Source organism: Acomys russatus, chromosome X (genome assembly GCF_903995435.1).
Source record: "Acomys russatus chromosome X, mAcoRus1.1, whole genome shotgun sequence".
NCBI lineage: Eukaryota > Metazoa > Chordata > Mammalia > Rodentia > Muridae > Acomys > Acomys russatus.
The window spans coordinates 106,416,070-106,439,714 of NC_067169.1; the positions used below are offsets into that span (position 1 = coordinate 106,416,070).

General features: G+C 42.8%; 1 protein-coding gene across 1 annotated transcript in view; it reads right to left on the reverse strand.

Moving 5' to 3' along the window:
• The window catches only part of Gpc3 (glypican 3), a 352,553-nt gene extending 330,132 nt beyond the window's left edge, over positions 1-22,421 (reverse strand). Inside the window, exon 1 of the mRNA XM_051142244.1 lies at positions 22,085-22,421. Coding sequence (XP_050998201.1) covers positions 22,085-22,256 — 172 coding nt within the window. The 5' untranslated portion in view covers positions 22,257-22,421. The remainder of the gene's footprint in view (positions 1-22,084) is intronic.
• Between the last annotated feature and the right edge of the window lie 1,224 nt (positions 22,422-23,645).

Consider the following 23,645-nt stretch of genomic DNA (forward strand, 5'->3'; position numbering starts at 1 on the left):
TAAATTTTACAATAGTGAAAGGATTCATACAAGCACACACAGAGAGCCACACATACCCATACACACACAGACACACACAGACACACACACACACACACACACACACACACACACACACACACACACATCCTCGGCTATATAAATGGTAGGAAACCCCCTAATATAATGAAAATTGAATTAGAGAACAAAGCCAGAGTTGGACTGAAGAAAAACGGCAGCCCCTCCCCCCCCCCCGGAATTGAAATACTCTTTTAGTTTAGATTTCTTCCAGAGGGACTAAGGTAAGGTAATTTCACTGTCTCCCCTAGTGACTCCCTAATTATTATTCTACACAGATAAGTAGCTGAGAGTTTGTCTTTCAAAAGTGGATAATTTTTCTTTTTAATTTTTGAGATGCAATCTTCAAATACGCAAACCAGAGTGACAGCAGAGAATTTCAATGTCCTAGTCTAAACCTAAGGGCTTGGCCCTTCCTTCTGGATGAAATCACAATGAGATCACATCATGGGGAGGAGATTCTTTCACATCAAGGAGCAACTGTTATCATCTGCTCTGTTGAAAACTCAGCTGGGACTTTAGGCAAATTGTCTTTCCAAACCTGGCCCTGGTTTTACTCAAAGGGTGTGGGCTTGAGAACTGGTGCTTTGCAAGCACAGGTTAACCAGTGTTCACTAAGCGCAGGGGATGGGCCACTGAGGGACACAAAGGGAGCAGCGATTCTCCTCCATTCAAGAAGTCTTGCTGATAGCACATGGATATGGAGGTAAAGCGAGACCAACAAGTCTGGCTGTGCAGCACTGCAACCCACAAAGCCCTTCTATAGGTCTGTTTTTCCAGGAGCCAACTAGAATGCCATGCAGGGGCAAAGAGAAAGACTCTGAAAGCAGGCAGAGCAAGCTATAAAAGAACAGCCACTGGCCACTAAACAGCCTCACATGAGACCTTGGACAAATTACTTAACTTCTAAGCCTCAGCTTTTTATCTCCAAAAGGTAGACAACAGTTACATCTCAACGTGCTTACACTCTACGGTTTCCCAAATGCTTCCTCTTTTTGCTCAGGCTCATTGGCTGTTAGTCTCTTTGTTTTAGCTATTGAAGTTTTACCCACCAAGTCTCTCCCATGTACCTCTTTCATAAAGCTTTTTTTCCCTTCCCTCTGAATAAACCCTGGGAGGTATGATATTTCTGGGTTTTTTTTTTTCAGTACACTTTGTGTCTACCCAATAGCATGTCTTTGCAAGCTAAGCTCTGTGGCCACTGATGTTATTATCTTATTCCTGCTGGGAGCTCTATGATTCCATGGTCCAAAACTGTAGCTTGACCATATCTGCATCCCCTGTCATGGCCTAGAGCAATGGTTCTCAACTTGCCTAATACTGTGACCCTTTTACACAGTTCTTCAGGTTGTGCTGACCTCCAACCATAGATTATTTTTATGTTAATCCATAATCATAATTTTGCTGCTGTCATGAATCATAATGCAAATATTTTTGGAAACAGAGGTTAGCTAGCCCAAGGGGTTGTGACCCACAGGTGGTGCACCAATGGAATGGAGCCTGGCACATGGTCCATTCAAATGCTGAATATTGGATCCATGAACAATCAATGATGGGACTCCTGTCTCTGGATGCATTCAAAGATAATTTGAATGGCAATATCGGAGATCACAGAAGCACCTCTGCAGTAGGTAACAATCTAGTGGCCTTTTTAAGTTTCCTCTTTCTCTGTATACCTCCATGAAGGCCATACAATGAAAGCATTTCTACAGAGAAGGTCTCATCAGCACAAGCTAGATTAACCACTTTGTATGCAAGCCATATCTAGTAGTTTGAGGCTAAACCTAGAAAGGCAGTCTTTTGTTTCACACATGTTTCTGGCTTACAAATCTCCCTGTTGCTAGTATGTCAGCAAGTCACAAAGAAGAGGTAGGAAGCTGCGGCACACTGAAATTGCACCATCACCTTGATCCCACAGATCCTGTGAAAAGGGCTTTTCAGGTGAGTAATAAGCAGTAATTGCTTTCCTGTGGCTAAAGTGTTTAGGAAAGAAAATAGACTTTTCAAGGGAAAAAAAATCCAGAGTCATAAGACAAAATCTATGCTGAATAACATGGTAGCCTATTGTGTTTCAAAACTCTTTTCTTTTGATCCGGAATGACTTTTTTTTACTCCCCATGTCCTCAGTTTTATCGTGTGAAAAAATGGGTTAACAGCAGGTACTATACATATCCCTCTTGGGGAAAACCCTGACATATGAAAACCCATTTTAAGCATTCATTGCACAAATGCCCTTTGAGTAGCAGGGCCCCATAAGATGAAGTGATTCAAGCGGCCCCAGAAGACTCACATCTAGATTTGAGAAGGCTGAATGGTATCTCCTAAAACGAGATGTCTATGCTTAATTCCCAGAAATTGTCATTGTGACCTTATTTGAAAAAGAGGTCTGTGAAGACATAATTAAGAATCTGGAGATGAGGTCATCCTAGATTATCTGGGTGGAGCCTAAATCCAATGACAGGCATTTATGTAAAGACACATAAAAGAAAGGCCTAAAAAAGAGAGGGGCATGTGAAGATGGAGACAGAGGTGAGAGGGATATAGCCACAGAAAAGGAACCACCAGGAGATCCAAGAGGCAAGGAAGGATTCCTTCCCCCCAGAAAGGCAACACTGCATGAACGAACATTCCAGAACTGTATGGAAGAGGGGGCACAGGGGAAGAACCTGGGATTTTCAGACACCAAATTTGAGGCAATATGTTATAGCAGTCCTAGGATACCTAAAAGCATCATTCTAGATGTTTCATCCTAAGTATGTATGTTCTGCTTTGGTTAAGCCATTTATTTCACTGAGTGCTGTCTCTACATGCAACACTCCCAAAATATGACCTTCATGCTTGAAGAAAAAGGAGTTTACTTGACAACCTTCCTTTGCAATGAAAAATAGGTAGGGAGGTATATGAGGACAGAGAAAGGGGTGTATTTTTTAAAAATCAAGTAAAAGATGAACATGGAACAAAGACCAAAACCAAATTTTATTTAAGGTGAACCCTAAGATAAATAATACTAATATAACATACATTTTCCTTTAACTGCAATACTTACATACTATAAGGATTTAGGAACCTTGCAGAAGTGAAATAATAATAATAGTAATGACAACACTGCATCGGTTGTTAGTCCATATTCTAGAATGTCCAGTAGGAGGCTGTTGAGACCAATCCAAATGCCTCGTTCTCACTGTTCAAAGGCATTTGTTAGCTAATGCTCAACAAATTAGGCTTGTTTTGGATACATGAAAAAATCTCTTTCAAGAGATTAGCAATTAAATAATCAGAAAGGAAGCTGGGCAGTAATGAAAGCTGCCCATGAGTCTGGACCTGAGCCCAACACTGAGTTTGGATTTTTCTTCACATTCCCCCTACCCTACCCTACGCCTTAGCATTTCTGGAGATGCTATTTAACCAGCTTGCAGGCAAATCTTCCTGGTGCCCAATTGTCCTTACAGTGAAGCTGCTTCTCTCCAGTTCTAATGGCTAACCTACATTTCAGTTTCAAGCCATTGCACCTTGTAATTACATTTTCAGCCACTGTAAATAATCTGCACCCTCTATTATATCTTACCTCTTTCTCTGGGATAAAGATTTGTGGGAAAGGGAGTCGGTTGCCTTGTTAGTAGAGCACACACACACTGTGCCTAAGCAGAATGCAACCAAAAGAAAACCCAATGCTCACTGTCTATCCCTGAGTGAAATGTGCTGCTATCAATCACTGCATTTTTCTTATCCTTCAGCTTATCTGAATGTATAGACAGACGTGCTCCTGTGCCGCGTGGCATTTATGCCATCTTGGGGAATAGCTATGTAAATGGTCCAGTAACGTTAGCCATCTTCAACACAGTGTTGTGTTAGAACTGGGGGGAGGGGTGCCTAAAGGGCTGGACTGGACATATTTCCTACCTCCCCACGCTCACCCATGTAATAGGAATCAAAATTCACACTAAGTGGCCATCCTCCTGCATGTTACTGAAGTCCAGACCAGGTGGTAGTCTCTCTCTGTGGAAGATATTTAGTGGAGGAGAAAGTGCTTGAGAAGGAAGCTGGCAAAGCAACACACTGCAGACCAAGTACAAGGAGATTGGGGACATGGGTTTTGGTAAGCTGAGGTTTAAAGCAAAAAGTATTGTTTCAGACACACACACACACACACACACACACACACACACACACACACACGGAGGCGGGGGGTGGGGAGAGAATGTAAGAGTCTTTTTTCATGCTCCAAAGTAATTTGTTTCTTTGTTGCTTTCTTTAGAAAATATGAAAACAAAATAAATTACCCAAACAGGAGATTTGGGGCTTTCTCTCTTCCACTGCCATTATTTTACTGAAACACTTTTTAAAAAATGCCCCAATGGGAAGGTCGGTCTCTTATCAAACACAGAGCTCTTGGGAGCTCAGAGGCAGTTCTGAGAGGTGGTGCCGGGAGGAAGCCAGATCTAGTTGAACTCACTGTCTGGAACCACAGTCTCCCTGTGGACTGCGGCTCTTAGGACTTGCCTCTAGCTCTTGAGAAACAGTGATCTGGTTCAGGAATATCTGCCTCATTGCATTGTGGCCTTTCTCGCAAGGAAATTGAAATAAAGGAGAAATAGTGACGTGGGAAATATGGGGCCAATTATCCCAAGCCCTCCTGACCATGCACATGTAAGGAGTGGTGGTTTCAAGATAGCGAGTGCTCCAGCGGGCTGAGGTGCTCACTGATGAAAAGAGGTTGGCACAAGCACCCAAGGTGTTCAATTTGAAGAACAATAAAGCACGAAAGAGATGCCCATGACCACAGGCTGCTAGGAAGCAGCATCCCAACTTCTTCAAGCCACTGGTCTTTCTATGCACTCCACCTTCCCTTCAACAGGTATGGAGCACTTCATCGTTTTGCACGTCTCCTTTCCCCCATCAAGCGCAGGGATAATAGAGTATTAGACATTGAATCCTTACCATCTCATGCATACTCAATTTTCAAAAATGATTTTGCTAGAAATGCTCAACCTATCATGAGAATAAAGGAAGAGATGGGGTTCTGGGGTGAAAGAAAATGGGTTTCATTCATTGTGTGCCTACTTGATCGCAGGCAAGTAACTACATCTCTCTAAGCCTCGGTTTCCTTGTCTGTGAAATGGAGGGAAAAGACTTACCACCTGGTAGTGCTGTTATGAGGATAAAGTGAGATGTTGCCCATAAAAGGCTTAGCATAGTGCCTGGCTCAATAAATGTTAACGACTATTAGCACCACCCCCACCACAGGTGCTCAATAAAAACTTGCTGAATTAAAGTCACACCAGTTGGAATGACTAGCAGATGTGAAGGTGATCTGGACCTTTTCTTTTCTTCTGAGGTATTTTGGGTGGATGGATAGATGGATAGTTGGGGAAAGGGGTCTGTTATTTTATTTAATTTATTATTTGTGGTGTGGGGTGTGTGTGTGCGTGTAAAAGATAAAGGATACTTTGGCTACAGTTTAGTTGTTATATTTTTCTCACTCACAGCAAATAACCCAAGTCTGGCAAAGTCAGGCATATGATTTTCCAAAAAATATGACAAGGCTATTAAAAACTCTAAATGAAAGTTGTGTAATAAGCATGAATCTGACTCCATTTAAATTTCCCCTAGACCTAGTATTTCCAGCAGGATTCTTAGATTTTTTTAAAAAGTATGCTTATGCACTGTGAGGAAACCAGACCCTAAAAGATAGCAGAATTTCCTCAAGCGTGGGGGTAGGGAGACAACATGCAATTGTAATGAAAATTAACCCCTGAAAATGCACAGGATTTTATTACCAAATGGATGCCTGAGGAGATTACTAGATTTTTAGGGTCTTTACTATAAAGAGAGCAACCTGCATGCCTGAAATAATTAAGAAGAAGAGACTCAATTATCCAGTAAACTGAGATTTCAAACCACCCTGCTTACCTAAATGAGAAAAGCTACTTAGACTAAAGTGTCATTACTTCTATTTAGACAAACCTTAGCAAAGATATACAAGGAGCAAAATAATGGGACCCCACATTCTCCCCTAAGCCACAACAATGCCTGTTTATGTAAATAGGATTTTCAATAACACAACTGAATCTTTTTTTTAATGTTTTTACTATTGTCTCTGAAAAAATGAAAACAGAGAAGATGAAAGTCAGGGGGGCTTTCGTTATGATGGGTAGTAAATATCCTAAAATATTTATTCTGTGTGAGTCTGAGCCTAGACTCCAAGTAGATTTCAGAAACAGACATGATCTCTCCTTTTTCAAAAGTCAGTACAATATGAGGAGACAAGAACTCTGATTTCATGGCAAGTTGACTTCACAGTCATTCAAAAATCCAGCTCAGAAAGAAACAAAGGCAGAGTAAGTAGTAGGCGTCTGCTTGCCTTCATCTGGCAGCCCCTTCCACAATCTGAGCCAAAAGTATTACTATTCTTACCTTCATCATCGTCACCCTCTGACAATCAAACACTGCCACATGACCATAACAACATCCAGACACACACTGAAGGCTCATTAAGGAATATATGAAAGCTATTTATAGTAGAACTAAACAAAGATGGAAAGAACTATTAGCAAAATTAATTAGACTGTTCATGGTTTTGGCAACTATTACTATTTGTTTAAACTCAAGTGTCTGCCTCCTTTACTTGACAGGTATTGATGACTATGGAGATACCGCATTTCTGGTGCTTTTAAACTGACTTTGTAGTTTTTCAGTTCAAGAACTCAAGTTTTGACCTAAACTCTGTACATCAGCTTTGCTGTTGCTGTTTAGGCAAATGATAAGAGGCAGAAATCCTTCTTTCTCATTAGGCTATTAGCTGCTGTTAAGCAAAGGGCTGGGGAGGGGGGTGCTCAGCGGCCCAGAGGAATGTGCTGGAGTCCACATATAAAGCCAGCCCTGATTTAGGGTTAAGAATTTAACCTTAAAAGGCTGACAAGTCATAAATTTGCCTGAGGTTCATATATATGTGTGACTTTCACAGTTTATATTTCCTAGCCAGGACCCAGAGTCAAAACATGGTCCCTGATTAATGAATGGTACTAATTGTTCTTCCTGACTTGAGAACATCAGTCTTTATCCATAATATTTTCTTAAAAAACACACAATCTCATACCTTGAACCTTGTGGCTTAGGGGAATTTAGGGACCCAGTGAGAAAAAAAAATAGGACAAGAGACTAGTGTTATCTGTCCCATGGAGCTACCATTTTGGTAGAACTGACTCAAAGCTTCCATTCCATTGTGTCCATGAGCAAAGCGCAAAGGAATGTCCTCCAAACCTAAGCATCTGAGATAAAGCAGCCCATCTTTGACTCTACACACACACAGAGGGCAGGGGTGGGGTAGGGGGGGCAGTCCAAAATGTGGGGAGGGAGTAAGAGAAAGATAGAAATATCTTCAAGCACATTTTGTCTAACTTATCTTATTAAATATTTATATGTAAGTGCATAACCTCCTAACCTTGACCAAGCTTGGAAGAGATACCAGATATAGGACACACAAAAGAACCCCATAAGTATAAAGACAAAGGAACAGTATCACAGAGCAATCTGACTGGAACACAGTCTCCAACCTGAATTCAAGATTGCAACTGCAACAATAAAACCCTACAAGTGAAACAAGGTCCCTGAAATGTGATAATGTCATCAGGGAGAAGCAGACTGTAATTTGCTTAACCTACAAGGTAGGTGTCAGTTGTAACACGTGCTAGCAAGATTTCAAGGGGGCTCCCTTATCTTTAGCGAAGAAGAAGAAAAAACATTGGAGGAGGGAGGGAGGGAGAGGGGGAAGAGGGTGGGAGAGAGGATTTCTTAACCAGTGAGCCACCTCTCCAGCCCTCAAAGAGAGAGATTCCTAAGAACAAAGATGCAAACTGCCTTCATTGGGAATTGTAATAAAAAGTGAGAGAGAATGTCAGCTATACAAAAATTCATCTGAGATACTCGTCAAATATACTTAGCCTTGTTCTGTCTACACAAAAAGCATTTTAAATACTCAGAATTCTTAGAAAGAGGGACGCTTTGGAGCTCTTCACTTCTAAACTAAATGAGGAACAGAATTTCATAAGATCCCAAGAGTAGTAACCAAGTACCCAAACCAAACATGGGGCAGAATCACTGGGCAAAGGCAGATGTGGAGGAGGCAGAGGACAAAAGGAGAGAGAGGGGGGAGGAAGGGAAATCAGGAGCTATAGGAAAAGGAAATAGAGCTTAAAAGCAAAATGCAAAGGAAAACAGAAAGTATTGCACTCATCTATTCTCATGAAAGAACAAGAAACACAAAACAATTCAATAAATATAAAAACCATAAAACACCTTCTGTTTCAAATTATAAGCAGATGAAGGAGTATGTGAGGGTGGAAGAGAAGCAGAGGAAAGGAGACAGATGATGGCAGGCCCTTGTGATCTGGAGGTGTGTAGAGCCCTAAGAGTGAAAAAAAAATCCCCTTGTGGCTGCTCATTAGCACTGATCTATGAAGTGTTGGTGAGGTTTCTAGGAATTTTACCCTTGAGTGACAGTTGCAAGTCACTGCTATTAGGACCAAATTCGAAAATAAAACTGGCTGATGTTGAGGGGAGACTGGACTCCAACATCACCTTCAGGTTTTGTGAATGAGGCAAACTTACTTCCTCAAAGAACAAAGAAACACCAATCTCGTGGCTCTTGATGCCTCTCCCCTCACCCACAAAACCCTTTAGGCAATGTTATTAAATTGACCTACAGCACTGAAATTTCAAAGGCAAGAAATGACTTAGATTTGAGGAATTAACATTTGTAGAAAGTCTTCAGAGTACAGTGGGGGAAATAAACCTTTATTTCAGAAATAAACTTTGATGTTTGAAAACAAAGCATAAAGTCTGTTTCTAAACATAGAATGGGGGGCTGGAGAGATGGCTTGGTGGTTAAGAGCACTGTCTGCTCTTCCAAAGGACCCAGGTTCAATTCCCAGCACCCACATGGCAGCTCACAACTGTCTGTAACGCCAGTTCCAAGAGATCTGACATCCTCACACCAATGCACATAAACTAAAATTAAATAAAAATTAAAAATAAATAAATAAATAAATAAACAAACATAGAATGGTCTGTTGGAAATACTGAGGGCAGTTCTTCCATGGTCTGTTGGAAATACTGAGGGCAGTTCTTCCATGGCTCTTTGAAACCTTTCAAGCTGTACTGTGGCTTCTGGGAATGACCAGAAAAGGCTGACCCCAGAATGAAAAGTGGGAAACCACTCAACCATTCATCCCCCTAGATAAAAAGCAAAATGATAGGGGGCTGGAGAGATGGCTCAGAGGTTAAGAGCACTGGCTGCTCTGCCAGAAGTCCTGAGTTCAATTCCCAGCAACCACATGGTGGCTCACAACCATCTATAATGTGATCTGGCGCCCTCTTCTGGCCTGCAGGTATACATGCAGACAGAGCACTGTATACATAATAATAAACTTAAAAAAAAAAAGAAAGAAGCAAAATGATGACTTAAGATTTTTGGCTTTGGCTACAACACTGACTTTCGGCAAGGCCTAGACTAGCTTTTGCCTATGGACAGACACAGACTAGTGGCAAAGTTATTAGTTACAGAGATCTTGGGGCTCCTGAATGCTCACTCTCACTCTCAAGCCCCCCTGCCCTCTCTGGCTGGTTCACTTCCGTCAGCCTTTCTCCCTTCTTCTCTCCTTCTTCGCTTCCTCTCCTCCAATCTGTCATCCTCCTTCCTCTTTCCCCCCTCCCCCATACATTTCTTATATATGGGTCCCCAAGGCCACTTCAGTGAATGAATGAGCAAAGCACAGATGTGAAAAATGACAGGGATTTTTTAAAAAAGAAAGAAAAATGACAGGGATATAACTTTATGTTTAAGATGTTCTATCAAGGCCTGCAGAATTCTTACCCTCATCTAACTTGCACTTGGAAGCTTTCCTCAAGCTTTAACACACATACAAGATGCAGGAAGACATTGCTGAAAACGGAGACTGTGATGGGATAGCATGTTTCAAACAAGGGATAATTAGATCTCCTGGCGATGAATCAAGGGGATACTCATGAAGAAGATGGCACTGCACTGAGACTTTGGAGGGTAGGTAAGACTGCATTGTGCAGTGATGATGGGCAGACAGGCAGGTGATCTAAGATTTAGCCAACAGATGAGTGCAACATCCTTTCAGGAGTGGTTCAGAATCCTGTTGTCTATAAATAGAGGGCACATATGGCAAAGGGATAAGAGTAAGAGCCATCATGTAGATTTGCAGGACTTGGCCAACTTATATGAGTGTGAGAAATCAAAGATGATGTCAAGAGTTTCAAGTCTTTGTATCAGGAAGAAAAACCATCACTAGAAATGTAGATAGGAAAAGAAAATGAGGGGTCGAGTAATATTTCCTTCTGTTTAAGGTGAAGCACTAAAGACTTTCTGATAGAAATACGCATCAGGCAATTGTGAGATGTGAGATCCATTTGAACATGATAAGAAAGTCATGGGAATGGGTGCATGAGTAAGCGAAGACAATGAGAAGGGCACAAGGCAAAATTCTGAATTCCCTACATCTAACAAAGGTTAGAAGGAACATACTAGACAAGCAAAGGCAGACTCACATAGAAGACTCAGAATGTCCAGTATCTAAAGAAGGAAAGGAATGTGACAACTTAGGCCAAAGCTTCACATGCACATTATATTATTTCTCCTCCCAGTCCAAAAGATACAGTGGAAAGAGTATTAGTGGAGCAAAGCAAATCTAGATTTAAATCCTGGCTCCATCATTTGTGTGTAAACTGGGGGAAAGTAAACCTTTTTTCTGGGTCTCAGTTTTTCCAACTATAAAATGGGCACGCACCACCTCCCTTTCAGGTTTGCTTTATATATTGTGATAAATTACATAGATAACAAGTGGCATACAGGAAGAACTGGATTAATGTTATTTTTCTATGAGTCCCATGTGGGGGAAACTATCAACCTAAAAATGACCCCCCCCCAATCTACTAGAAACAAAAGAGTTTTGAGTGTGTGTTGAAAGAAAGTAGAAGTCCCAGCTCCCACAGCAGGTGGCTCATTACTGCCTGCAACTTCAGCTCCAGGGCATCTTGGTGCCCTCTTGTGGTCTCTGAGAGCAAGTGCACACATAACACATGCAGACATACACATGTACAAATTAAGAAAATACAAATCTTTAAATCTGAAAGTAGAAACCCTGATGAATGCAACCTCTTAAACAACAGAGAAATTAAAGATGTCAGACTTTTTTTTTTTACAATTTTCTCTGTGCCCAAAACCAAAAAGAACTACATCTTTTGAAGACACTTAAGGAAAAGCACCCCAGTTTTACAAGTATCCCTTGATTTTGCTTAGAACCACATGTCTCAGAGTCTAGTCAGCATGGAATGTAGTTCAGATCTCTCAAAACTACTGTTACAGCTTTCATTCTGTAGAGTGGAAGAGCCCCCCACGCCCGCATATGTATGTACATTTGAAACTTGGAAAATGACAACATAGACTCATACTTTCTCTTAATCAAGAAAGTTCTTGATAGATTTGTTTTGTTTTGTTTTTACTCATCAGATGTTGGCAAAATACATCTTAAGACATGTCCCATGCAAAAGCCTGGATACTATCATCTGCACCACGACTTTCACTTGAGCCTACAACCTGATGAGTCCCAACTATGCTTCATCTGAACTCCACACTTTCCTGGTGATCTCATCTAGTCTCAGGACTTCAGTTATCATCTATGTACTGATAAGCCCTAAATATGAATCCCCAGTCCTGATTTCTCTCTATTCTGTGATCAAAATAACAACTTTTCTACCTCCATGCTGAAAGTGTTCCACCAACTCAATCTGTTCAAAATCAAACTCACGATTTCATCTTTTAAGATACACTCTTCTAAGCTACACACAGTGCTGCATCTGTAGACCTGGCTCCTCAGAGAGGCCGAGACACAAGGATAATTTGGGCCCAGGAGTTTCCAGGCCACTGGGAAACATATCTTAGCCTCTCCCATATCATGTGTACATGATATGAGAGTGTGAGCATGTGACATAGCCCATGTCAGGAAGACATGCTTTGTGCAGTTGGTTCTCTCGTATCTTTATGTGGGCTCCAGGGGATGAACTCAGGCCATCAGGCATACCTGGGCAAGTGTGAAGGCTTGTGTTTGGCAGTCAGAGGACAACCTCACATATCATTCCTTTTCCTACCCCTTTGTTTGAGACAGAGTATCTCTCTTGTCGACAGCTCCACATGCCAGGCTAGCTGGCCTTCAAGCTACCAGGGCATGTCCTGTCTCTATCTCCCACCCTGCTGTAGGAGCACTGGAATTGAATGTGCATACTACTATGCTGACTTTACATGGGACGTGAGGATGGGAAATTAGGACCTCCTATTTGCAGGGCAAGCACTTTGCCCACTGAGCCATCTCTCCAGCTGTTCACTTTGCCATAACTCTCTACTTCTCACATGCCTTGTACGACAGCAATTTATTTTTTAAAGATGGACTTAGTTTCCTTCTATGTGTATGTTCGCCTGTGTGTCTGTATATCCACTAAATGCATGCCTAACACCTTTGGAGACCAGAAGAGGGTATCAAGTCACCTAAAGTTGGGGGTTCCGGATAGTTTGAAGCTGGCATGTGGGTCCCAGGTCCTCCACAAGAGCAGCCAGTGCTCGTAACCATTGAGTCATCTTTTTAGTCCCTGACAACAGTGCTCTTAAGGCAACCAGGCATGCCTCCCCGTTTCCTAGAGCCATACCTCATGCCCATCTCTACGGTATTCCTCCTTGGACTGTCATAACAGTCAGTTTTCCTTGCCTGGCTCCCACACTAGCTAGGGAACTCCTTGTTGGCAATAATTTTTTTTTTCTATCTCATGCATCAACTCCTGGGTCAGAACCTGGCATAGAATCTGTGCTCAATAACTGTTGAGCACAGTGGGTTGAAACAATGCCTGAATGAACACTATTTCAATATCAATATAGAGCTAGCATATAAAGGTCATTATTAGTAAGCCCCTTTTCTGCGAGTTTCCAGTTTTCTAGAACAAATACATGTCTTCTCCAGTACAAACATTCTCAGATATCTAGCTTGGCAAGTGCTCTTGGGGCCGCATTCACATATAATACTCCCAATGCTGGAAGCAGTCCTCCACAATGGGCCCAATTCATAGTACAGGTTGGCCGTAGTTAAGGAGGATCACATGTCCACACTTGGAGAAATGATGAACAGTGATAAATAAACAGTAGATCTGTGATATCAGTGGTAACCAGTACAGCAACAATTTGGGGCCAATCCAAGCAACACTCATTTTACCTGCTGTGTGGAAAGCAATATCCCTTACCTTTCCCACTGAGAATTAGGCTCATCCTCCATCAGACACGTCCAACCTTTTGACACTGTGACAAGCTATCATCATCTACAGAGTTCATGTTTAAGACTCATACAATGAAGTTAAGAAAAATCTCCTAACATTTGGAGTAATGCTACAATTTTGTAGTGCCCTGCATTCATTGCTAAACTAGGCCACAGGTATGTGTGACCCACAAGCTGCAGGTTAGACACACCCTGCCTGTGCTATAGCCATATCATCTGTGTGTATGCAGAATACAAGTGGCACACATGCACATACATGCATGTTGGAACCAGGCCAATCCCTGGAACTGAGAAGCTGCAGCCACTTTAGTGTAGTACTCGTGTTGTGCAGATATGAGTTATGTTAAAGCACAGCTTTCAAATCACAAATATAAGCTAAAACTGTGAAAATCTATCCACTGCTAAGAGTAACAACAAATTTGAGTCAAAACAATATGCGTAATTAACTATGGCTATCAAAAAATAATATAAAGATATATATGTAACCTGTGGCTATATGTGCATATACATGTTCAAATATAACATTTAAGTAACACCACAGCTAGAAAATCTCTGTGTCACCTCCTCTTCAATCTTCTTGGTCCAACAGGGCTCCAGGGCCGGAGGAAATAGGTGTGTTTCAACTCCATCGTCCTTTCTTCATTCTCTGCTGCTGAGCAGTTAAGACAACCATGCACTTAGGGAATGATTCTACAGTTACATGGCACCCTAAGCTCTCACTGGTCAGCAGCCAAGTGCTCAAGATCCTCTCTTCAAACGTGTGTTCTTATATCCACTCCTGTTGGTTAACTATGTAATTAATTACAATAATAATTCTGTACAAGGGACTGTACTCACCTGTCTAGAAGAGATCATGATTTAAATATGGCGCCTGCATTCAGTAAACATTGGGTTTGGATGAAGATGTGAATTCCCTAGATACTTCAAAATCATGGATGCAAAGGAAGAAGTACAGATAAAATACTCTGGGCAACAAAATGCACTTGTGGTTTCTCTCTGCATTATCCCTGGATACTTGGAGTTTCGAAACTCTATGTTCAGATCTTTTCCAGTCCTTTCTGTCTGTTATATGCTAGTTAATATTCTGATATGGACCAGAATGTGAGCTTGTAATCTCCTCCCTTTGCCTGCCATTCTCACTCCTCCCCTCTTCAGCATTTCCCCCTCAGCTTCACTTATGCAAAGCCAAGTTGTATAAAGAGCAATGGAGAGTCTCAGAATGTCAGGGTTCACAGTCTCAATACTAAACACGCAGTGGTGGGAAAAACGGGACAGAACTGGAAGAAAGAAAGGAAGTGTGGGGCTGGAGAGATGGCTCAGTGGTTAAGAGCACTGACTGCTCTTCCAGAGGTCGTGAGTTCAATTCCCAGCAACCACATGGTGGCTCACAACCATCTATAAGGTGATCGATCTGATACCCTCCTCTGGCCTGCAGGTGTACATGCAGGCAGAGCTCTGTATACATAGTAAATAAATAAATTTTTAAAAAAAGAAAGGAAGGAAGTGTGCGAATTAACTTATTCTACCACATAAAATCTCTCATCCTGCAAACCTAGTTTGGAATATGTCCTTCTAAACACAACTTCATCAAGCTTCATGCCATAGGTAAGAAAGAGGACAAACTTGGCTGCAATCAGGACAGCTTAGTGCGGATGCTGCAAACAAGGCAACAGGTTGAGCAGTAGCTAAAATGCTGCCTGTCAGTTTGTGCTCCTTTAACTGATCCAGGTGGTGATATTCTCACAACCCAAAATTAACAGATCTATATGGTAAAGAAAAATACAAGAATTTATTCTATATCTGTATAACTTTACCTTTAAATTACTTAGAATTGCCTTGGCAACAAAAACGAAATACTTACCTCTTTTCATATTTGACTAGTCTACTTCTTCCAGGGAATTAAAGTACAAGCAACTGAATTAAACCAATATTCTTTTTACTTACCCATAGGCAACAGTAGATTTAACCTGGAAAAATGATTCCTTTTTTTTTTTAAACCCAGTAAAATTAAACCAATACTTAAATACTGACTTTATTGAAATTGTATGTTTCTAATGCATTCTAACTGTATGCATTTGGTCAGTAAATACATACTAGTACTTACTGTGCACACTAAGTGTGGATACAAAGATAGGCACCATATATTCTCTAACCTAAAGGAGCTCACAGACCCATGACAGGAATACTTGTAAGGCTGTACCTCAGGGTTACTGTAACCAGGATTTCTAGCTCTTTTCAAAAGAAAGACTCTAAAAGATGAATGAAAGGTTTACCCCAAAACTCTGCCATCTTCTCAATTTATTAACGGACACATGCTTCGTTGTGGAAATGTTCAAAAATACTGTTTTAAGCACTATAACCTTTGTTGAGAAATGAACAACTTTCATCTCACAGTGCGTGAATGAATGCAATGGATAGAAGTTCCTTTTATAACGATGGGTTTGACTTCCCTGTCCCTTCTTATCACCACTTTTGCTTATATTTTATCTTCCTTTCTATCAATTATTTATCAATGTAAGCCTATTAAGTACACTTCAAAGAGCTGAGCAGATTTCCTAATCTGGCATATAAATACAATTTCAGCTACCAGAAGGAATTAACTGTTCAGAACACCAGCAATGCATTGACTCCTTTTTTTATTCATGAGGAAAAAACTAAAATTTTCAAATATGGCATTGTCCATCTCCACACAAAGAGAAGCCAAACTGAAAAAAAAAAAAAGTCTTTCTTGGTAATCACTTTGAGTTTATTTTTGTTGTTGTTGTTGTTGTTTTTAAATGACAAGAATGTCTGGTAATTAGCATTTGGATATATGCTATTTAGTTGGCCTAACTTGAAGGAAAGGAGTAAAGCTTCTTTAGTTCATATATTCAAAAAGCACTTTGCATGGGCCCAAGGTGTTCCAGTGGGCGCCTCGCCACTCACACACAGAATTTCAAAATGCATTTTCTCTGCTGATATGCCCATCATCACCCTGCTTTCTGAACCATGTTCTCTCTGCCATTATAGTTCAGGAGGTAAATTCCCATTACTTAATGCTGTCTAAAGCCAGTCTGGAGATCCATGGCTTGAAATCTATTTTCTGATGTTCATTTCTTAATGGAGTGCTAGAGATCCTATTTCAAGCCAGATGTGCTGCTAAATATGGGCAAATGACTAGGGGATTTTTCTGCCCATGCCTCTCATTAGACCCTAGATTACAAAAAAATTAAAAATTAAAAAAATTTAGAAAAAAAATCAAACCCATTTACAAGGTCGGCTAGGGCTCAACAGATGTTGGTTCTTGGAACAGTCTCTTGAGTTGAGCCTGTACACGGACTCTGATCCCAGGTTACAGAAACCCATGAGGTACTGCAACAATTCTATGCATGTTTCCTAACTCAACTTCCAAATATGGTCATAGCAACATTAGCAAGAAGGTCTAGCTGACATTAAATCAAAGAGGTCTTGATTTAGGAGAGGTCTTTTGATTTATGTGCTATAAAAATTGTTGATCTTTAACTATACTAATCCAGGCATAGCAATGTTGCTGACTTCAATTTGTTCTTTGGATATTCAACATTAATAAGCCCTACCAGTTATTAAGAGTCAGCAGATAACTGAAATAAGTCCAAATCTCTCTACAGCCAAAATACATAAAAACTAAAAGTTGATCTACACAGCCTAATAAAGTACCCTAACACTGGGCTTAAGCTTTTAAAAGAAGCTTGAGAAAGTATGTGGGAGTTCATATAAAATACTTAATGATCTAGAAATTCTATTTTTGTTAATTATCAACCAAGTGCTGTATGGTACTATTAGCATTGTGCTCAGCGCTACTCAAATAAAGAGCTTTCCCTTTAAGAAGCTTATAATCTAAAACATACAAATAACCATATGCAGAAAAAAAGCTAGAGATCAGAGTAAAAGGAAGCATTCACAAAAATGTACAAATTTAGCACGCCAGAACTTTTCAGTTGAGCAACATGATCCCCAGTGAAATTCTTTCCAAATGATGTATCGTGTGCACAAGTTATAAGTGATTATCTTCAATTTTCTTAGAAATGAGTAATAAGATCCTTCTTAAGACCCATGCTTTTGTATATGCATCAAACACTAAAGTTGGCATGGTCATTGATAGCTGCCATTTAAAGAGAAAACATATTTTCTGTCTTGTCTCATAGGAGACAAGCCCAGGACTCTTTTTCCCCCAGGTTGATAAAAAAAAAAAAACAGTCTTTTCCTAGGCTACAATGAACAGAAAACATTGCAACTCTAAAGATGGAAGCAACAGAATGCTCAAAAATATTGCATCAAAATATTGGATACAATCTACTAGCCCATAAGGAAAAAAAACACACACATTGCAAAACTGACACCATCTGCGTCATCTAGCATCCATCAAAACCTTCTTCTTCTGTCTCTTTTTAAGATGGAGGCTCTATTAAGAGACTTCTCCCTGTCTCCCACTTCATCTCTTCAGTTCTTTTCCCTTGCCCAGGCTGCCTATTGTGATGATTTCAGCCAATTTCCTGGAGGTATTTTTCTAGCCTCTTTCACCCTATTTAATCCTACAAGTTTCCTGGGAAGCCTGTTTACTTGTGTGCTCCCCCCACTACACTGCAAACCCCTTGACAAAGGGACTGAGACTTGCTCCTCTCTGCACCCCCCCCAGCACCTAACACAGAGCCTACCAAGGTGCCCCACCAATCGTAGGCGATCTCCATCAGATTGGTGGCCCCTTCTAAGCACTTATCAGTCAGGATTTATGCAATAAATATAGTTAGAGCACATGTGAAAAAAAAACTCTCTAAACTCTTCTAAATCAGCACACAGCAGTGCAACTTTTGAAAAGTTTTAACAAATCACCTGCTCACCCAAATGTCTAATGCAATCTCAGTCTCAGTCTCTCTTCCAACATTAGGACTGTTAATTGTTTCAGGATAATTGGAGAACCACAGCTGGCAACACAGATATGGTTACTAGTTCTCACAGTAAAGGCACTCTTGCACACACTGGCATGCACTAGCGGGCGCGCGCGCACACACACATTTTAAAACAAACTCTTTGTTTAGAGAATTTTGCTTTGTATTTTTATGTTTCATCAATTTCAGGAAACTCCAAGGCTCTCTTGGCTCTTGGAGACTGCCTGCCTTTTACCCATAGGTGCATTTGGCCTTTCTGGATCAGTTCCCCCACTTACCAAGGCCCACTCCAAGGCAAGATCTCTCAATTGTAGGGGAGTCACAACACTACCAGGGTTTGATTTTCTCATTCCCTTCTGCCCCCTTGCAACTCCCACCCCCCACCAAAGTGGTGCATGGCATTCATAAAGTGAATTACACTTGATTTTTGTTTAGAGGAATTTTTTTTTCAGACTTCTGTAACATTCCCTTGAGACAATTGGAAACATCATTGTCTGATTACTAGCTCACTTCCCTTGCTTAAAATTGTATCCATTCTTGATTGCGCCTGTGGGTAGGTTAAGCAAAACAAAATAAACATCTAGACTTATGAGCTCATTGGCTTTTTTCTGAATTTTTCTAAATTAAATAAGGGCAAAGAGCTGTACTGAAAGTCAGTTATATGGATTTCCCTGCCAAACGCTAACTCTGTGTGCCTGGTTTGCATCTGTAGTGCTTTCCAAGTTACAAATCCTTAAAAAAAAAAAAAAAAAAAGAGGGGTCTGAAGAGATTCATGGATTTAAGGAACATGCTATTTAGAACGGCTATCCATTACCTTTGAACACTCTAAAAGAAATGGAAACATGAGATTGGAAGGGTTAAGATCAATTTTGTAGAAGTCTCGTATAGTCCTACAGCACCAGTGTTTTATTTTTTAGGCTGGTTGATTTCAAATGCCAATTAGTCTCATCCATATTAGCATAAGAAATGTACCTTATCCACTCCTAACCCAGTTCTGTTAATGGTCCAAAGTTAGCAGTCAATCCCAACTGTGCCCTTTCCGTGAAACAGGACATTCTTGAGGATTTGCCCTTAGTGGGACCGAATCTCATTTTATCTGGGACAAAGAAAGCTTTAATGCTGATAGCACAGTGCAGCAGACAAACTGAACATGGCTTAAACTATAGATGGGGGGATGGGGGTGGGGGGGAGTCAAGCGGTCATCGTGATGGCTCATAGCTATCAAATAATTTGCAGCTCTCTTTCAGTTTCTAACCAGTGAATGACAGCAGCAAATTACACATTTATTCGCTTTGAAATTATGCACTTGCCATTGTATTCAGTCTGCCACTATCGTTCTTCTCTGAAATACTGATGAGCTCTTTCCACACAAGAACATTAGGATTTTTATCTTATCATATTTTCAATATCTACATCATCCATACTTTCCCAACTAAAATTCAGGGGGGGAAATGGTTTGGTACCAGGCCTGAGAATCTGAAAGCTATATTCCCAAAGTATATTTTTTTAAAAAGTACATGGTAGCTATATGGATAATCACCATATTTGAATTTTGGACTTGTTTTCCTGCCTGCCATGTGCTGTTCACCACTTAATTTTATTAAATATAGTTGAAGTGAGTATAATTGTGCTGGGTTTATATTTTTTAAAAAACTGGAAAAGTGTTTTCTGCTAGAGTTTAGAAAATAATGGGGGGGGGGAATCTCTGCAACAAGTAAGTCTCTATAAGTATGCTCATCCTTAGGCTGGAAGCACGCAAGGCAGGAAGCAAGCCCTGGCCAACTCTCATAGACACAGTGTGTGGGCCCTCCCAATACTTTTATACAGATGTAGCGAAGAGGCAGGCAGCCAGAGAGCTGAGGGAAGGAGAGAGAAAGGCAGGCATGTGTGCCTGCCCCCCCCCCGTGTGTGTGTGTGTGTGTGTGTGTGTGCGCGCGCGCGCGCGCGAGTGTGCCTGTTGAGTGTGCCTGTGCATGTGTGTGTGTGTGTGTGTGTGTGTGTGTGGTGTGTAAAGGAATTGCTAATAAGTATCTAAATGGATTTTTCTGTGTCCCGTCCTGCTCCCCCTCAACGCCCCCCTCCGCCCCCGCTTCTTTAAGCACCATTTTTATTTCACCACTTCGCATCAGCCAAAGGCTGCCCAGCCCCAACCCTGGAGCAGTTCATCTTGTGGGGGCTCAGCCTGTAAGGACCAATTTTTACATTATCAACAAAAGCGTGTTCTCTAGCCTTAGCAATCTAATTACCCGGGCACTTCCAGGGGAGAGAGATTCGCCTGTTGTTTCGCTCGGTAGAACTGATTCATAGGTTGCCCCTTACAGCCCTTGCACACGCCCACGTGGTACGTTATTAAGACTTAACAGTGGAAGAGGTAGTTCTACCCTCCCTTAGAGCGATATTTAACATATGTGCAAGTGCATTTCAGTCACCAAAAAAGGGTGACCAATTACCTTTGCAACTAAACAGCAGGCTCGCTAGGCTCTTTTCATCAACCTAAAGAAAAGGCTGAGGGCGCACTGGCTGCCTAGGTAACCTCCTGCCAGTGAACGCTCCCTGGCAGCGCCCACAAGGCGCACATCCACATTCACAACTTGGTCCAATGATCCGGCCCGCCTCCCTGACTTGTTGAGAACCACCAGCCAAGTTGTGGCAAGGCTTGCTCCCAAAGTCTCCCAAGCGCGGGACGCGCGCCTGGCTGGATGCACGAGTCTTCCGAAAGAGACTCCGGAGGCCACAAACCTCTCACGGTGTGCAAATACGGTTGGCCGGCTTCTTCGGAGCGCTCCTCTGAAATTTTAATATTTTCGAAACCTATTCTTCCTGCCCAGATTGTTAGTATAGCAACTTGTCCTGATGGGATTCTAAGGCAGGCGTTAAGAGCCCAACCGCTGGAGAGTCAATCACACAGGGCCATTAATATTCATCTGTTGACAGCGGCGGCCCTCAGCTAAGGTTAAAATATGCCCTTACAGAACGATCGGATTGTTCAGAACAAAAGCCAGTCGTTCAGAAACTTCCTCTGCCTAAAATCTTCTCTTCGGGGTCCAGCCTGTCAAGGCAGATGAATTTGGGAAGGGGAGGAGTTAAATCGTCTTTAGACTCGTGCTCCGCAGGCCAGCGCCGCCGATTTTTAAAGAGATTTTACCAACCTAGATGAGGGGAGCTGTTTTGAAGGAAAAGGCTCAGTCTTCCACGTTTTAAGGGGGCCATCCTACTCAAAAGTTTCCTTCAGTGTGTCTTCACTAGCCCCTACGGATTCAAAGATTTGTGCTCAACTTTGCCTGCACTTGGGCCCGGCCAGCATCGGGAACCCAGACTTGGGAAAGGAAGGCATGGGAGACACACGGTGGAGAAAGTACGGCCAGAGCTGCGGGTTTAGCTAAGGCAGAACGCGTGAGTAAGGGAGATAAATTCTCGAGTCAGCCTCTCCACGTTGTGAAGCCGCTTTGCTTGGACCAGAGGGGAGCCAGCTCCCACCTTCCCGCCCTCCCCAAAACTGGGAGCTAGAAAGGCGATCTCTGCCATTCCTTGCTCTGGCTTGCTCATTCCCTGACAGCAGCGTAAGCCCGGGGCTTGTGGACAGAGTCCACACATACTCTGCTTCCCTCCCTCGGTAGACGGTAGATGATTCAGGCCTGGGGCAAAGCGACCATTCCCAGGTAACAGGGAGCAGAGAGCACGGCCGCCGTGGCCCCTCCGGGCTAGCGCGCTCTGGGAAGAGTCACTACGCGCGTCCTGGCTTCCCGCTGTGCACGGTATATGCTCAAGGGACCCCTACTCACCTGGCACAGGGGTTTCCGGAACCCATTTGAGTCCGGGCTGCAGTCTCTGGAAGAAAGAGCGGACCTGGTGACAGGTGGCGTCTGGAGGCGGCGGGGGCTGCGCCTGCCCCAGGCAGCCCAAGCCGAGCAGCATCGCCACCAGCAAGCACGCGGTGCGCACGGTCTCGGCCATCCTGCTTCTCGGGGGAGCGAGGAGAGCACGAGAGAGTGGCAGTAAGAGCTGGAGCGGTCCCGAAACTCAGCAAGTCTGGCAGTGGCCTTGCAGAGCAAGAGAGTGCCGCTACACAGCCGCTGCAAAAGTTTCCTCGCAGCTACCTGGGCGCTGAGCGAGGGCGGGAACCGCTTAGCTGCGCGGGGCGGCCCTGGGCGGAGCCTTGTGGGCGTGGCAAGGAGGGACGGGGCGGAGCGAGGCAAGCGGCACTGCCTGGGGGATGGCGCGAGGTCTTGTAGCTGCTGGCCTGCGGGATGCGGGGCGTGGCGGGGAGCTTAGCTGGAAGATTTGGTTTACCAAGGCGGGCAAACCTGGCGGGAGAGGCGCGATTGAAGGATGAGAAGCGTGTGCGGTGGCTCCTGGCAGCCCTGCCCTGCCACAAGCTCGCCGCCGCTCTACGCTGGGCGCTCTGGCATAACTACTGCAGAGGGGCTGCAGGCTCTGGCACGCTGATTGGCTTCCCAGCAGCCGTCCCCTCTGACTGGCTCTGGGAGAAGTTCCCCAGCCTCACTCCTCCTTCCCGCCTCCTATAGGCCTACAACCGAGAGGGCTTCTCCTTTTTGCAAGCTCTCAATCCTCCCATGGAGTGGGGTGGTGGTCCACAGTTTAGTTACACAAACACACACACCACACACACACCCGCTTCCACACTAGGCCTTTTCCTACCCAGATCCGGCTCCCTCTGGCCTACAGAGCCCACACAAGGCTTCCTAAGCACAAAATCCACCTCCTTGTTCTGCTTTCTGAGAAGGCTTCCTGAGAACCCTTTCCCAACGCAGCTCTGGCCGAGCTCTCAAAGCCAATGCACAAATAGTCACGTTCAGGAGCAGCTGGGGACCTCTGGATTTTACAGCCTGCCTCATCTTTGTACTTAAAGCCCTTATAGTTTGCTGGGTCTGATTCAATGGAACCATATAGAACGCGCGCGCGTGTGTCTGTGTGTTTGTGTGTGTGTGTGTGTGTGTGTGTGTGTGTGTGTGTGTGTGTGTTTCTTTATTTATTTAAGGCACTTGATCCTGATCCCCACACGAATCATATTGCCTGCAGGACAGGCATAGGAGATCCTCATAAAGCAAAGTGTAGCTGGTGAAAGTAACTCATTAAGAAATCATTTTACAGATTAAATTCATTAAGCCATAGGTAGTCTGTTTCATACCTGGAGTAGAGCCCTATCTGGATGGTTTCCTGGATGCCAATCCCCATTTCTTCTCTTTAGTTCTCACCATATATAAGCATATAATTATGACCTATGCACTATGAAGAAGGAATCTTTGCATTGGATTGGTTCTCTCCGCCACTCCACTCATGTGCACACACAGAGACCAACCGTAGCCTTGTGTCATGTATATA